Source organism: Salvelinus sp. IW2-2015, linkage group LG19 (assembly GCF_002910315.2).
Source record: "Salvelinus sp. IW2-2015 linkage group LG19, ASM291031v2, whole genome shotgun sequence".
NCBI lineage: Eukaryota > Metazoa > Chordata > Actinopteri > Salmoniformes > Salmonidae > Salvelinus > Salvelinus sp. IW2-2015.
This window is the reverse complement of record NC_036859.1, coordinates 23,080,554-23,095,892: the sequence shown is the minus strand read 5'-3', so window position 1 is coordinate 23,095,892 and position 15,339 is coordinate 23,080,554. Positions and strand designations below refer to the sequence as shown.

Here is a 15,339-nt window from a genome sequence, read left to right as displayed (position 1 = left end):
CTTAATTTAACTGCTGGTGAGTTTGCTTTATGTCAAAACATTACAGTTTAACCGGGCTAAGTTTGCTCGCGTTTACTAGCTCGCGCTAGCAATTTCATTGTTTGGTATAAACTAGCGTTCTAGCTAGTTAGACGAAAGCCCTACCATCATGTTTTCTTTCATACTACTTACTGCGGGCTAGCAATCAACATTGTATTGCAGTCTAGTGGTAACAATACAGTTTTTAGCTATTGATAGCAACACTGTTGACATAGTCGCCAACGGTCTTGTTCGCATATCCTCCTTTCCCCAGCGATGAGAGGTATAGTACTGCTCCAACAGGACCACGCGCAGAAAAAGTCCCGAACGTCTTGTACTATCCCCTTGTTATTCCAAGCAAATGTTTAGGTACCCAAATAAGTTTGTGCAGCCGTGACGTCAATGATTCGCCCATTCTTGAATACTCGAACAGGTACTCACGAGGTTAGGTTTCTCTTCCCTCTTCCATGGGGGTCACATTTATTATCCAAACCCAAATTTCCACTTCTATCGCATGCCAGCGCAAGATTATTGGGATCCAGGAGAGAGCAGAGGATCACAGAGCCAATCGTTTACGCATGGGTTCAAGGCAAAGGGGTGTGCCCTGCTGTGTCAGATTCCACATGAACAAGAGTAAGAACAATTATTTAGAAGCGTCTATGATGTGCATATATTATGAACAGATTTTTTGTAAATTATTAGAAATCTTTGAACTATAGACTCCAGCAATGGGACACATTTGAATTGTATTAACATTGCAAATATAGGTCTGATGTAGGCCGCAATTGAATATACTATTTCACTAATAAAACCATAACGGTGCAGCAACTAATTTTCTTTTTGATACCTAGCTAATTGTCTTATTTGATTACCATTTAAAATATGCAAAATTGTCTTCAAGTGAGTGAATTAAACTACCATACCTCAATTATGTTATTGCTAGTTTTATAATTTATATCATCAATAGATTACATACTACTTTCAGCATGTCTTATACATGCTTATATCAATTATGTATATAAACCATTGTTTTATGTCTTTTCACTCAGACTTCTCATAACACCAAACTGTGTACTATGTCTCCCCACTGTGGTAAGTATAGTTTTCTCAGTCTGTTGAGAATTCCACCTCAAAATCATAATCCCAGTCATCAACCCAGTGATCTGTTAACTTGCAAAGACAATGCACACATGATAAATTATGGTGGTTCTGATATTTTATTATTTAAAATATTTTGATAGTACATGCAATGGTTGATAAATTCCACTTTGGTCAGTTTAACCGTTTTAGACTTTCTCTGGACTCTTTGAGTATATTTGATTGTGACACATTGTTTATCTTCAGTTTTTGCTTGCTTTAGCTGTGACTTCAGCTGCAAATAGAAATAAAAATGCATCACTCTCAAGTCATAGATATTCAGTCAGTATACATCCACACAATGTCAAAGTGGGTAGAATAGGTTTCCAATATAACACATCTAGGATGCATAATGTGCTGTGTAGATAGACTTGAATTACGATCCTGCACAAAATCATTTGATAGTCATACTCACGTTGAGTCGTGAGCTTGGACAGAATGGGGATAATAATGTCCTCAATATGTCTCCTCTGCTCAATGAAGTCTTGGATAGATGGGTTCTTGGCATTCTGGATCCAATCCGACTTTACTGAGCAGGTGTTTGTACATATGATCTAGGTAGCGAGAAAAAATTGTTGTAAAAAAGGACAAGAGAGGGAGATGTCTACTGGGAGTATAATAGTTTATTGAGTTAATGTAATTGTGTTACCTTATCCTCCTTGTTGAGTTTCCCTTGAACCTTCTCTGGGTCAGCAATGGTGTCTCTCACATGTGTTATGTAGGACTGCAAGTCCTGCTTAGCCTCTGGAGTGTAATAATCATGTTAATAATTATGTTTACATGCAGCACATGCTATGAAAGGAAGTGTATCTCATATATCTCATCTATCTATCGCTCTCTCTCTCTCTCACACACAACACACCACACACACACACACACACACACACACACACACACACACCACACACACACCCACACACACACAACACACACACACACACACACAACACACACACACACACACACACACACACCACACACTGGCCTCATCCTGAAGCGTATACAAGTGCCTGACTCTCATACTTCATTCTATCTCACCTGCCCAAGTAAGATATCCTGCACAATCCATTTTAGAATAACGGGAGGCAACTTCCATGGCTCTCTCCCTGCGGAAGTTCTTCGCCTGCATGTCAGCACCAAGTCCACCAAAGTTTTCACTGTCTCAAGCTGGCCCCAGAGAGCTGCACAATGCAGTGGGGAATAACCTGCATTTGAAAATCAAAATGACCATGGTATTGTGTATTATTACTAGAGATGTGATCCTTTGATGTTTAATGTGTGTGTGTGTGTGTGTGTGTGTGTGTGTGTGTGGTGTGTGTGTGTGTTGTGTGTGTGGTGTGTGTGTGTGTGTGTGTGGTGTGTGTGTGGTGTGTGTGTGTGTGTGTGTGCGCACCAAGTAGTATAGTTCCAATTCTATTGTTGGAACTTGGAACACTTACCTCTTGCAGTACACTCGTTAACATGAGCTCCATGCTTCAAAAGTTCCCGCACAGTGGTGCTTCTTCCCAGCATACATGCAATGAAAAGTGCATTTCTACCCATTTCATCCTTTTCCCAGAACAAATCCTCCGGTGGCTCTTCATTGCCAGAAAGGCACTCGTTTTCCAAATGTTTTTGTAGACCTTCGATGTCTCCAGTCAAAGCATAGTGAAATACAGCATTTTCTTCAATTGACTGCATTGTTCTGGTATAGCGTAGTATGCTCTGGTTCATTGGCAAAGTAGTTTTGCTAGATAAATAAATTACACGTATTGTTTCCATGGATACAAGGGTCACTCCTTTATCCTTCCCTGCTAACACCAATCCTTAAAAGGAAAGGATGACTACCTGTATTGTCTTTTTGTAATTTGATTGGTGTGGAAAGTGCAACGTTATATACACACAAAAAAGACGTGGAAAGTGTATAATCCCCACAAACATTTACTAATTCTTGTGTTTTCCTGTGCAATGCGCACATCGGAACTATGTGCTAGTAGAACACCAGCCAATAATCGTWCCGAGGGGGAACCTTGCGCTGAAATACACAACAATGCACATTTCCTGTCGATTGTAATTTTATGGAATGTCTAAAGAAAGCGTAGCTTGTGATTCTGCAATGTAGCTTTTGAAATATTGGCGATCTGTCACTTTGCTAGACGTTCGAATGGAAATATAAGGTAAGTATTTGTTTTCGACCTGCATCTTTTCTTGATCCAGTAACGATAGCATTTCTCCATGGAAAATATTTGTGGTTAGCTAACCTAGCTAGACCGTTAGCTCTGGCAGGAGGCGGCTAGCTAACGTTAGCTGCTTTCCTGAAAGTTGACTAGAGTATCCAGCTAGCTTGCTAAATGCTAACATTCGATGTTAGCGAGATATCTTTTTTTTTAAATGAAATGCAGTCTGCTAGCTACATAGCCCTCTAAATATAACAATTAGCAAGCTAGTAAGCGTTAGTTATTTCCTAGCTTAGTTTGAGTCTTTGTCTAATAGTAGCTTGTTTTTCTAGTTTGTTAGCTACAGTAGTTAGATTTCAATCTCATCTGGATCAACAGTACCTAGCTATTAGCCTATCGGCCTGTTAGCTGGTCAGCTATCTACCAAGACATTTCGAATAGGGTACACATTTTTCAAGCTAGTTGTCTGACTAGTCATTACTTGCATATCATGGTAACCTCAATATGGGAAACACAGTGTGTTTTTCCCCCTGTATGTTACAGTAGTAGTGGCTTGTGTGTGCTAACATTCCTCCTTATAATAAATTGGAACTTATCCCTCCTTTGTTTTTCCATTCACAAAGGTTGGCAAAAAGTTGTGGGACCAAAGGTTGTTTTTCTGTGCATGGACGGAAAGCCAATGCGCAGGTATGTGATGACTTTAGTTTTTTTGTGTGTGGCTTAAATGTTTAAATCTCATTCTGTTAAAAATACATGCWCAACCTTTGACATCCAATGACAATTGTGTCCTCGTTTAGTTAATTATTCTATATGACAAATTATAGAAATTTCAGGGTGGCTGTTTTTTATTATTATGTAGGCTAGGTTTGCTGGAAATGTATAAAAATGTAATATGATCAAAATGAATGGGGGTTGAGTTCTGTATGCTTCTATTATATAAGTGGAGTAGGATGCTTCACCTATGATTATTTGGAAATGAACCCAAACCAGTGAGGTGTCTTGGGGTTGGTAAGACAAGTTTTTCTGAACTCAACAATCTACATCACATCAATGGAGTTGAGTGGAAACAAATGTGGCCGGTCTGAACCTCCGACTACATCAAGTCGCTGTCAGTCGATACTTATAAAACTATCATTCTTAAACCCTTGTGGTGCCCCTATGTTTGTCTTCTGTAGCTGATTGCCTTTCAATGTTTGCTGAAATCTATACTTTTTTAATGAAACTTATATCAAATGCAACTACTGGCTGTTTCCTCCTATCAACTGACAGCAACTCCATGTAGTCGGAGGTACACTCCGCCGACAGACGTTGCAACCCAACTCCACAGAGATGAGAACCCAGCTAGGGGTTGGTGAAACTGGGAGTGCTAGGCCTGTAGCCAGTATCACTTGCATCAATACCCAAACAGCTGTGGCCCCATGTTTCAAGGCCAATTTGAGTCTTTGTGGTTTGACGAATTCATCCACGTAGAATCAACTTTRTTTTGAAGAAAGACCTTATTTAGCCCGGTAAGTATTGATGTACCTTGGACCTCCTGTAGAACTAGATTTGAAAGACAGTCCTCATTTGTTCTGTGTAGTAGCCTATGCTCTATTTACATTGTGTAGGAGGTCAGAGAAAGTCTCCTGTTGCCACTGCAAATTGAGCTATAATTGGAAGAGTTGATTACTGTTTGGCAACAAGAATTGCTCAGGCAGTTGCTCGGGGGATAACAGATGCCAACTGAAGAGGCCTTGGATTGCACTGTAGACAATGTAAGTCATAGCCTAGTTGAAAGGGGATGTTTCTGTCTTGGTACTTGGTTCTTTCACATATAGACCTCAACTGTCCATAGTTCAGACATAGCTGATGTCTCTTTAGCTTAAGGAATTAGGCTATTATGTCTTTGATTCTGGCTCCCACCAATACCAACATTAACAGTACCAACAAGACCAATTATTACCTTTGATTAGGTTTTGTGGTGGCTGTTTTTTATGATAAATCAGTGTTGGATTGTGGATGTTTATCCCTGATCTCTGGCTTTATGTGTCTGTTCTGCAGGGGTACAAGTGCACGCCCAGACAATACCGGAATGGACATCACCGCACGCTGCACACTGGGTGACCCCAACAAGCTCCCAGAGGGTGTGCCCCAGCCGGCACGCATGCCCTATGTGTCGGACAAGCACCCTCGCCAGACGTTAGAGGTCATCAATCTGCTACGCAAGCACAGGGAACTGTGTGATGTCGTGTTGGTGGTCGGCGCCAAAAAGATATATGCCCACCGGGTGATCCTGTCGGCCTGCAGCCCTTACTTCAGGGCCATGTTCACAGGCGAGCTGGCTGAGAGTCGGCAGACTGAGGTTGTGATCCGGGACATTGACGAGCGGGCCATGGAGCTTCTCATTGACTTTGCCTACACCTCGCAGGTTACTGTAGAGGAGGGCAACGTGCAGACGCTGCTGCCCGCCGCTTGTCTGTTACAACTGGCCGAGATTCAGGAGGCTTGCTGTGAGTTTCTCAAGCGTCAGTTGGACCCCTCCAATTGCCTGGGTATCCGTGCATTTGCTGACACCCACTCCTGCCGCGAGCTGCTGCGGATAGCTGACAAGTTTACACAGCACAACTTTCAAGAGGTGAGGTGGTCTCTCTTTTGCATACATGTGAGTCTGTGCACTCACTCTCTGAGGCACACTCTTGAATCTGTTTATTTTATTATTTAGAAAATTTAGCTTGTCTTACCTCTGCTTATAAGAAGGACATTTTTGTTTTAGGATTAGTTAGTCACTTAGTTTAGCTATTAATTTGAAAATCCACATTGGTTACCCGTTATTGAACTCCAGAGAGAGTCTAATTTTAGCCCCACAGTCTGGCAATAAAGTTAGGCTAATCTCTTTTCTACATTGTCAAAAAAAAAATCACACCCAGTTTAGTATTTCTATGAATTTAAATCCTCATGTTATTTGTATCCTCAGGAAATAATTGCCATTGATCTTTCAGAATTTTCAAATGTGAATTAGATGCTGCTGCCGGTTTAACTTTACTGCCTTACCATTCATCATTCTTTTGAGCACAGCCCCTGTCTTTTTTGTGGGCTTTTAACAGGTTTCAACTGATGAAAGGATGACTGAAGTAATTTTGCTTACTTTTCCCTCAGGTGATGGAGAGTGAGGAGTTCATGCTGCTTCCAGCCAACCAGCTGATAGACATTATCTCCAGCGATGAACTGAATGTGCGAAGTGAAGAGCAGGTTTTCAACGCAGTCATGGCCTGGGTCAAATACAGCATTCAGGAGCGCCGGCCACAGCTGCCACAGGTGATAGCTGCTGTGTAAACACTTGATCAGTTCAGGTGATAGCTGCTGTGTAAACACTTGATCAGTTCAGGTGATAGCTGCTGTGTAAACACTTAAATCAGTCAGGGTGATCAGCTGCTGTGTAAACACTTGATCAGTTCAGGTGATAGCTGCTGTGTAAACACTTGATCAGTTCAGGTGATAGCTGCTGTGTAAACACTTGATCAGTTCATAGTATGAGATAGAATGTTGTTTTCCATTACTCAAACTTTATACACATTTTAGTTTTAATTCAGAAAGGAAATGTAAGACATAAGACTAGCGACAGTGTGAAACCGAACGTGTGTTTATCGACCTGGTAAGTCATTGATTCAGGATATGTTTTCTGGTTGTAGGTGCTCCAGCACGTTCGTCTTCCTCTTCTGAGCCCTAAATTTCTGGTGGGAACGGTGGGATCAGACCCTCTCATCAAAAGTGATGAGGAGTGCAGAGACCTGGTTGATGAGGCAAAGAACTACCTCCTCTTGCCCCAAGAGCGACCTCTAATGCAAGGGCCAAGAACACGGCCCCGGAAGCCCATCCGCTGTGGAGAAGTGCTGTTTGCAGGTTAGTGTCTTAAAACTGTTTAACATTACAGCATTCTTTCAGTACGTGTGTCTGATCACATCTGCTTATAAAAGGTTTTCAAAATAACAGTCATGCCTAGTTTGGCCAACATGTTGTCCATTGAATATACAAAATATTCCAAAGGGTAGGGTTAGAAGAGACAAAGTCCTACAAAGTGTTTTATTTCCTCTTTCATATTCGAAGTTGGAGGGTGGTGCAGTGGGGATGCCATTTCCAGTGTGGAGCGATATGACCCACAGACCAACGAGTGGCGCATGGTGGCTTCCATGAGTAAGAGGCGCTGTGGAGTGGGGGTCAGTGTCCTTGATGATCTTCTCTATGCTGTCGGCGGCCATGACGGGTCCTCATATCTCAACAGTGTGGAGAGGTTAACATTTCCTTCCCTGTTTCTAAAACAATGTCCACGTGTCACCACCTCGTTAATGTTTATTTATAGGGCCTCATCCCAAATGACACTATGTCCCCTACTGTATATAGTGTTCTGGTCAAAGTAGTGCACTAAATAGGAAATATTGGAACACCTGCCAGATCTTATCAAGAGGCTTATCTTCCTTCCATTGTTTAACCTCCTTATCTTACTGTACTGAAATCACTCTCCACAACAGGTATGACCCCAAGACCAATCAGTGGAGTAGTGATGTGGCTCCCACCAGCACGTGCAGGACCAGTGTGGGTGTGGCTGTCCTGGGAGGGTATCTGTACGCAGTAGGGGGCCAAGATGGAGTATCGTGTCTCAACATTGTTGAAAGGTGACTATACAGTGTGTTCTATCATGCTGAGGCAAAGACAAATCATCTTGCAGTACTAAAAGTATTATAATAAACATTTTTACATGCATCCTAAAATATCACAGAAAGCTGACTCCTCTGAGTAATCTGACTGTATGCATGATCTGTTGCAGATATGACCCCAAGGAGAACAAATGGACACGCGTGGCCTCGATGAGCACCAGGCGCCTGGGTGTAGCCGTGGCTGTACTGGGGGGCTTCCTCTATGCGGTGGGAGGCTCTGATGGCACGTCCCCTCTCAATACAGGTACATATGAATTACTTAGGAAACAGTACAGTAGCTTTCATTGGTCAGCACATCACTAAAAGGGTGTATACTACTTTATTTATTTATACTTATAAGTCACATGAGAAGCTTTAGAGATCCTAAGAAAAGCGATCCTAGAATCACATAAATGCCCACAAAGTTTCCTACAGAGATCTTTATCGTATTAGTTAGGCACCAAATGGAAGAAGACTGACTGAAACAGGGAGGGACCACCTGAACTTGTTCAGTAAAAAACACTTGTTTTTGTTTTGTTTTCTTGCCTACGTTTGCTATGGTGTACCCTAATGAATATGACCTTGCTCTACCCCCCCCCCCCCCCCTAACCCATGCATGTTTGCGCTGCTCATTTGTGAGCACAGTGGAGAGGTACAATCCGCAAGAGAACCGCTGGCACACCGTCTCTCCCATGGGCACAGGAGGAAACCGGCTGTGCAGTGTACCAGGATATGATCTACTCTGTAGGCGGTCGTGACGACACCACCGAGCTGAGCAGCGCCGAGCGCTACAACCCCAGGACCAACCAGTGGTCACCTGTTGTAGCCATGACTTCAAGGCGTAGTGGGGTCAGTCTGGATCTCTTACATTTGACTTTTGATTGGTTTGGGTCTTTTATTTTAGGATAAGCAGGCAAAGTGTTAGACCTTTCTATCAAATCAGGTAATTTAACCAACTTTGTTGGGATGAACTAGATGAAGTGTGAAAGAATAGGAAATTAATCAAACGTTGGCTTTCACCTGTTGATGTTTGGAGCATTGGTTGTCTTGCAGGTTGGACTAGCGGTGGTAAATGGTCAGTTAATGGCCGTGGGTGGCTTTGACGGGACAACATATCTTAAAACAATAGAGGTCTATGATCCTGACGCTAACACATGGAGGTAGGTAACTGCATGCAAGAGGTTACTTAAGATGTATTACCCTAAGAGTGCTTGTGTTGAACCTGAGAGAACCTGTTATTCATATTCATTCTTCTTGTCCTCCAGACTCTACGGTGGAATGAACTACAGGCGACTTGGAGGAGGGGTTGGTGTTATCAAAATGACTCACTGTGAATCCCACATATGGTAACGCCACCCGTTTAAAGGCCTCACCGTCGCTTGTGCCTCTGAAAGAAACATTGTTTATCATGCAAGGAAGGAAGACTATATTAACTTTAACTTATCCACAGCCGTGTAATTGGCAAGCCAAGGAAAAGTCTTGAGTGACTACAAGATGTGTCAACTCTGGAAGGCTTCTCATCTAGTAGTCTATGGTTCATCTCTCCATTCTGTAATTCCTGTATTATGACTTGACACGCCAAGCCAGCCAAGGCCAAGAGGAACCAACTGAATTGGCCTGCATCAATCACATGAGGAACTATTATTTATGACATCACTGCGGCAAACTCTTAATTTCCCCCTTTTCTGTTACTGAAATGCAATGATGCAGCTGCACTTTAGGATACAGTTCAGACTTTTGCTGTGTGACCTGTTATACTATACCAACATTGAGTTTACATTTAAATATTAAATGGGGCATGACGAAGAATCGTCAAATAGAGCTGATGTTTAACTGAAAATGTAGGATGTGGTCGCATTATTTCTCCTGATCTTGATTGTGAATAGTTGAACTTGTTAGGCAGTTGTTTAAATCTCCTCTAAATTGAATGCACTGTGATTATAATTATTTTAGAATATGTTATTTTTTGGCTGTTTTTATTGGAGGTAGACACTGAGCATAACCTGGAGTTCTATATTCACAACTGGGGGTCAATTGTTGGTCGACTAAGATGTTAGCACTGTGCTGCTTACACAATATTACACTGAGTATACCAAGTATTAGGAACACCTTCCTAATAATGAGTTGCACCCCCCATACCATGTTTGAAGGCACTTAAATGTTTTATCTTTTCCACCCTCTGAATGGCACACATACACTAACCATTTCTCACATCTTAAAAATCCTGTTTCCCCCCCCCCCCCATCTACACTGATTGAAGTGGATTTAACAAGTGACATCAATAAGAGCCTTCACCTGGATTCACCTGGTCAGTATGTAAAGGAATGAGCAGGTGTTCTTAATGTTTTATATACTCAGTGTATATAACTGTTTCATACAAGATTGTTATTGCCCATTTAAGGCTGGATAACAGTTGATATTATTTTAGGAGCAACTCCTTGACACATCGCTTGTGCGTTTAACATTATATGACACATTTCTGAGACAGTCTTGCACTTTAATCTATTATAGATTATTCTTGAGGAATGAGTTGCATTGTCGTTAATCTAAAACGCAGTTACAAAGGAATAATAAACCGGTTGATGTATTATGCATTTTAACCTATTATTTGGTGAGCATGCAAAACATCGATGGACATTCAGTAATATGCTTAATTGAAAAATGACTTCATCTTAACCTTATCAGACCCGACCCAGGCAATCCCTGGGTGAAAAACCTGAAATACACTACTTTCATTTATCTGCCTGCGACGCCCTCAAATTTAGCCTCACATTGAAGTGTTTTGCCATTTTCTTTTCAGGACAACCATGGCTACAAGTAGAACACAAAATAATTTGACCTGAACAGTTGCATTTATGAGTTTTATTCACAAATGTCAATGAAAACAAGGTTCACCAAGCAAAAACCTTATAGAAAATTGATTTATAAGATTGCTGTAAGTATAGAAATTGTTTTCTCAGTTGGAAATAAATCTCCAACTATTCAGTGACAGCTGTGTAGAATTTGTGGTAGCAACTGTGAGCTTATTACAGTATTATAGACACTATGTCCTGGGGTGTCCAATCTATGTAGAAGAGCCTTTACCTTCTAACGACTCTTGTGGCTTGTGAGCAAAACAGTGCATGTTTGTAGGTATCTCGAGTTTCATAGTGGAGTCATAAGTTTGTAGTCAAACCGTTCAGACTTTACAGACATTTGTGAGAACTGTCTTCCTTGTCTCACAAACACAGCTCCAGCTCAGCCGCTGTTAATCGCGGAAGAAATAGACGAATCCAATGCAAAAACCCAGAAGCCTGTTTTAAAAGGGGTTAAGGCACTAAAACGCACCAGCTTTACCGTGATACTCGAAGCATTTTGATACTCYAAGCATTTTAATGTCTATATAAATCCCATGTTACCATTGAGCATAAACATATTTCATCATGTGTTCTGCTGAAACTCTATCCCTATGCGTATATCACCCAAATGTGTCATTTGCTCAAGTAATTATTAGCCTATACCGGTCATTCAGTGGGAGAGAAATTGCTACCTTCTGAAATGAATGTCCCTCTTTCATGCATAAGTATGGAAGCGTTTTGGGGGCAAATGTTTAGGAAGAAAGATGAGGGATGCTTAATTTCTCTTTATGAGCTATAAGCCTTGATAAAACACGTGGCATTTTACCCTTATTAACTGTTGTGGATTTGTCTGTGTACTGACAAAATAACCCATTCTGTTAATAAAAACCTTTTTTATTTCCAACTTTAATAAGCTCAAAAAACAATCTGTATTTGAAAAGTATTTATAGGTTCTGTTCTTTCAGCAGTTACTTCACTGTTAACCATTTAGGAAATCACTGCACAGGGATTACAAGGCTAGTTCTCTGGGAAACTAGGCTTTGTTAGTTTTCACTTAGCCACCTGATTCACTGTACTGTAAATCTGGACTGAAAGGATTGTGTATATATAGGAGAACTTCTGCCCAAGTTACTTGATGGCAATGGATTTACCATGTCTCAAACCTGATTATATAATAAATTATAAACTGGGTGATTTGTGCCTTGAATTCTGACAGCCGTGGTATATCAGACCGTATACCACAAGTATGAGAAGACATTTKTTTTTACTGGTCTAATTACATTGGTAATCAGTTTATAATAGCAATAAGGTACCTCAGGTGTTTGTGGTATATTGCCAATATACCACGGCTACGGGCTGTATCCAGGCACTCCGCATTGCGCTTAAGAACAGCCCTTAGCCATGGTATATTGGCCATAAATCCCCCCGGGGCTTATTGCTTAATTATCACCCACACACTGACGGAACCATGCTGTGCCGTTTTAAGCGGTAGCACAATTATGTCTACACTTTTAGCTTGTAATGAATAATATCTATAGAGAACAAAAGCAGCAGGAATGGTTATTTTGTAATGTATGCACTTGCCTTTTCATACAATACAGGTACTTATGCTATTTACAGGAATATAAGTGTCAAACAGTATAATTTCATATGGACAGTAATTGTGGGGTTTACATGCACAAATGTTGATTAGATGGGCATCTTCAGGAGGGCACATTCTGTCAGCAGCTGCAGGATGGTGGTGATGTAGGTAGGGCTTGCAATCTGTGAAGGAAAAGAGATAGCAGATCTGTTTCAGTCATAGCATTTCATTAGGATCTGAAGTTCTAGATATTTCTCCAGATGTGTGCATGATATATACCTTGATTTTTCCACTATGGTGAGAAGAACCCAAAGCCGTGGAGACCTGCATCAGTGACCCAGCGGACAATTCTATCCTGAAGTGCCTGAAGAAGTGTGACTGCAGCCCTTTGATGAACCTGGTGACCTCCTCGATGCTGACATCTGTTGTGTCATCCTGCCGCACACTGTCCCAAAGCTCCCAGGCATCTTGTGGGTGGATGGTGTACTTAACATCCATAGGGGGTAGTGTTGGGAGGGTCCAAACCAGTTTCAGGTATTGGATGTTGATGGTGGGGTGGCACCCAATCCACAGGGCTGCGAGCCACTGGAGGTTGGTAGAGTTGATACCAAGAGGGCCAAAGCAACAGTCAAATGTCTTTTCAAACCAGGATTTTACCAAAACTGTGAGAGACTCTGGTCCCCTGGTACAGAGCAAAGGCAAACTGACAAATTCTGATGYTAGTGATCGGAGATACTCCAAGTCACCGTTGACGCAGGTCAGCCAGCCACTCCACACAACCTTCTGAGCATCATCTTTTGCAGCAAACACTTGTCTGGAGAGAATCTGAGGATGAGAACAACAGATGACGTTGAACACCAAAGAATATAGTATGTACTGTAAAAAACCTTACCTGTATGAAAACCGTCTCAGCATCTTCATCCGTCTCTGCCAACCCAAGGACCACCGAGAAATTGACCTTGAAGCCCAATTCCTGGCCAACTTCAATCGCTAGGCCCTGTTGCTTCTCTGATACAATGAAAGCTGATAGGTGCTTTGAATAGGATTTCAACTGAGTGTGTCTGAACTGGTACAAAGGTGTGACGTACGACAGCTCCCATTCCTTCTTCACCAGGAGTGCCACTTGGTCTGGGTCAACCTGTTTCTAGAGAGCAAAGAGAGAAGTCGGATGGCTGCAAATACTACACTCAAAGGATAATGTCTAAAAAGTTCAAACAGGGCTACAGGATCAAGCCTACCCATTAGTCGAGTCAACTTTACACAATGATGTTGAATAGTTGTGAATACAACCACAATTGGTTTTAGCTACTTACTGTGATAACACGTGATTTTGGAGTTCTTCTACTTCTTGGTATTCTTAGAGCTGTCAGATGGCCTGATGTGTATCTCAGATTAGTTGCTTCAACGCAGCTTCGCATGGATCGCCGGTAACTCGTGCTCTTTCGTTGTGCCAAGACATTGTTAAGTGGGGTCTTTACAATGCTGTAAAGAACATTATGTTATGATAGGTAATGTAACATTTATTTTACACCAAGCAGTGTAAAATAAATAAGAAAAAAAGGAAAGCTGAAGTGATGAAGTAGAAAACATTGTCACAAACTAGCTAGCATGGCCTTGTTCTGATAGTATACAAAAGGGTTGATACTGCTAACGCTAGCAAGCTTTGGCTTACTCCATTCATAGAGGCTAAAATTCGCTTATGGACGACAGTCTCTTCTGACCAGAGGTGTTTTGTTAAGAGCCCCATCGCTTGCTCTAAACATTAAAACATCGCTTGRGGTATGGTTTTGGAAACAGGAAGGCATCTTTCATATCAGCGAGCAATTAAAAAAAAAAAATACTACACACCTTAAGGTTAGTGTTCCCACACTGCCATTGTTCCATGTCACAGCGCGAGTTTAAAGAAAACAGACATAGTGGACTACTTGCGCTAATTAGCAATCTGCATCTCTGAACACCTGTGTGTAAACAGATGACAGACGCCAGGTGTAGCCATTGAAAAATACTTTGCTGCAACTGGTGTTAAAACAGTGTACAGTAAGTGTTTATTTTACATTTGTGAAATTGTGATATGAAAGTAGAGGGATTTATGTTTCTAAAACAGTACTGCAATTGAGAATCAATTCACATTTAGATTGAATATTTGTCTATTTTGGCTTCCAGAGCCAATTCGCCCTTTAAACAGAACATGTAAGGTCATTTGACTAAGGAATAAACTCCTTTTGTCAAATATTGGTCTAGAGGCACCCATAGCCATATGGATCTGTGCAAAAGTGCCAAGTTACAGTATATGTTTTATTTGGAGTCTTTCTCGCTGATGAAAGATAAGGACCATTTGTTTCGAAAGCCGTATTGCAAGTGATGACTGACATTAAAACACAGCATTGGGGTTGTAGTTCACATGGGCTAGTCGTCGGTGAAGCTAACCCGCTGAAAACTGTAGTGTACAGAAGGCAGAATGCCGACTAACTTAAYAGTTTATGAGAGCTAGTTTTGGCTAAGCAGCTGCTGTTTTGATACGGTCTGATTTCATCGCTCGCTGACCAACAGCTTAGTTAGCTATCTTTTTTTATAACGCTAACGTCGTCTAGCGATATTAATTAACAATAGATAAGCGATCTCATTAGTTGTGTACCTGCTCCGTTCCTCCATGACTGAAAAAAACACACAACCGGAAGTGGATTTTGAACATCGCGCTTTCCCATGATGCAACTGGAATCTTGATAAGGAACAGTAGTCGATTACAGCATCATTCAACATTGACGTCAAATATATGCGTCGAATCGGTTCATACGGTTGAAGCTTCAAATGCTGTCCAATGTCTCGTATCTATCTCCAAATATTGTTATATATCCTTATCGTAGTTTGACATCTTTGGTCAGAAATAGATCGCTCCTTCCCCACCATGTGTTATACAAGTTGAGCACACTAATATGTAA

General features: G+C 41.4%; 3 protein-coding genes across 5 annotated transcripts; 1 reads left to right on the top strand and 2 right to left on the bottom strand.

The window, feature by feature from the left end:
- Window positions 1–1,216: 1,216 nt before the first annotated feature.
- On the bottom strand, window positions 1,217–3,019 carry ankrd45 (ankyrin repeat domain 45). The gene is given in 6 exon segments (XM_024009843.2): window positions 1,217–1,390; window positions 1,571–1,709; window positions 1,805–1,899; window positions 2,194–2,298; window positions 2,301–2,360; window positions 2,595–3,019. Coding segments are annotated over 6 exon segments (753 nt in total). The 5' UTR covers window positions 2,917–3,019; the 3' UTR covers window positions 1,217–1,358.
- Window positions 3,020–3,181: 162 nt separating this feature from the next.
- On the top strand, window positions 3,182–10,591 carry LOC111979353 (kelch-like protein 20). The gene is given in 12 exon segments (XM_024009842.2): window positions 3,182–3,311; window positions 3,935–3,998; window positions 5,352–5,925; window positions 6,447–6,605; window positions 6,980–7,190; window positions 7,395–7,578; window positions 7,817–7,960; window positions 8,113–8,246; window positions 8,627–8,681; window positions 8,683–8,830; window positions 9,035–9,141; window positions 9,247–10,591. Coding segments are annotated over 11 exon segments (1,824 nt in total). The 5' UTR covers window positions 3,182–3,311; window positions 3,935–3,975; the 3' UTR covers window positions 9,332–10,591.
- A 1,776-nt stretch (window positions 10,592–12,367) lies between these two features.
- On the bottom strand, window positions 12,368–15,173 carry cenpl (centromere protein L). 3 transcript variants are annotated; one of them, XM_024009565.2, is made up of 5 exons: window positions 15,036–15,173; window positions 13,714–13,882; window positions 13,293–13,544; window positions 12,680–13,225; window positions 12,368–12,582 (listed from the first exon to the last, which is right to left on the bottom strand). In XM_024009565.2, exons 1-5 carry the CDS (start codon window positions 15,158–15,160, stop codon window positions 12,508–12,510), a joined length of 1,167 nt encoding a protein of 388 aa, XP_023865333.1. In that variant the 5' UTR covers window positions 15,161–15,173; the 3' UTR covers window positions 12,368–12,507. The 3 variants fall into 3 exon arrangements, with proteins under 3 accessions (XP_023865333.1, XP_023865335.1, XP_023865334.1); XM_024009567.2 differs by lacking the exon at window positions 15,036–15,173 and adding an exon at window positions 14,249–14,411; XM_024009566.2 differs by lacking the exon at window positions 15,036–15,173 and adding an exon at window positions 14,073–14,229.
- Between the last annotated feature and the right edge of the window lie 166 nt (window positions 15,174–15,339).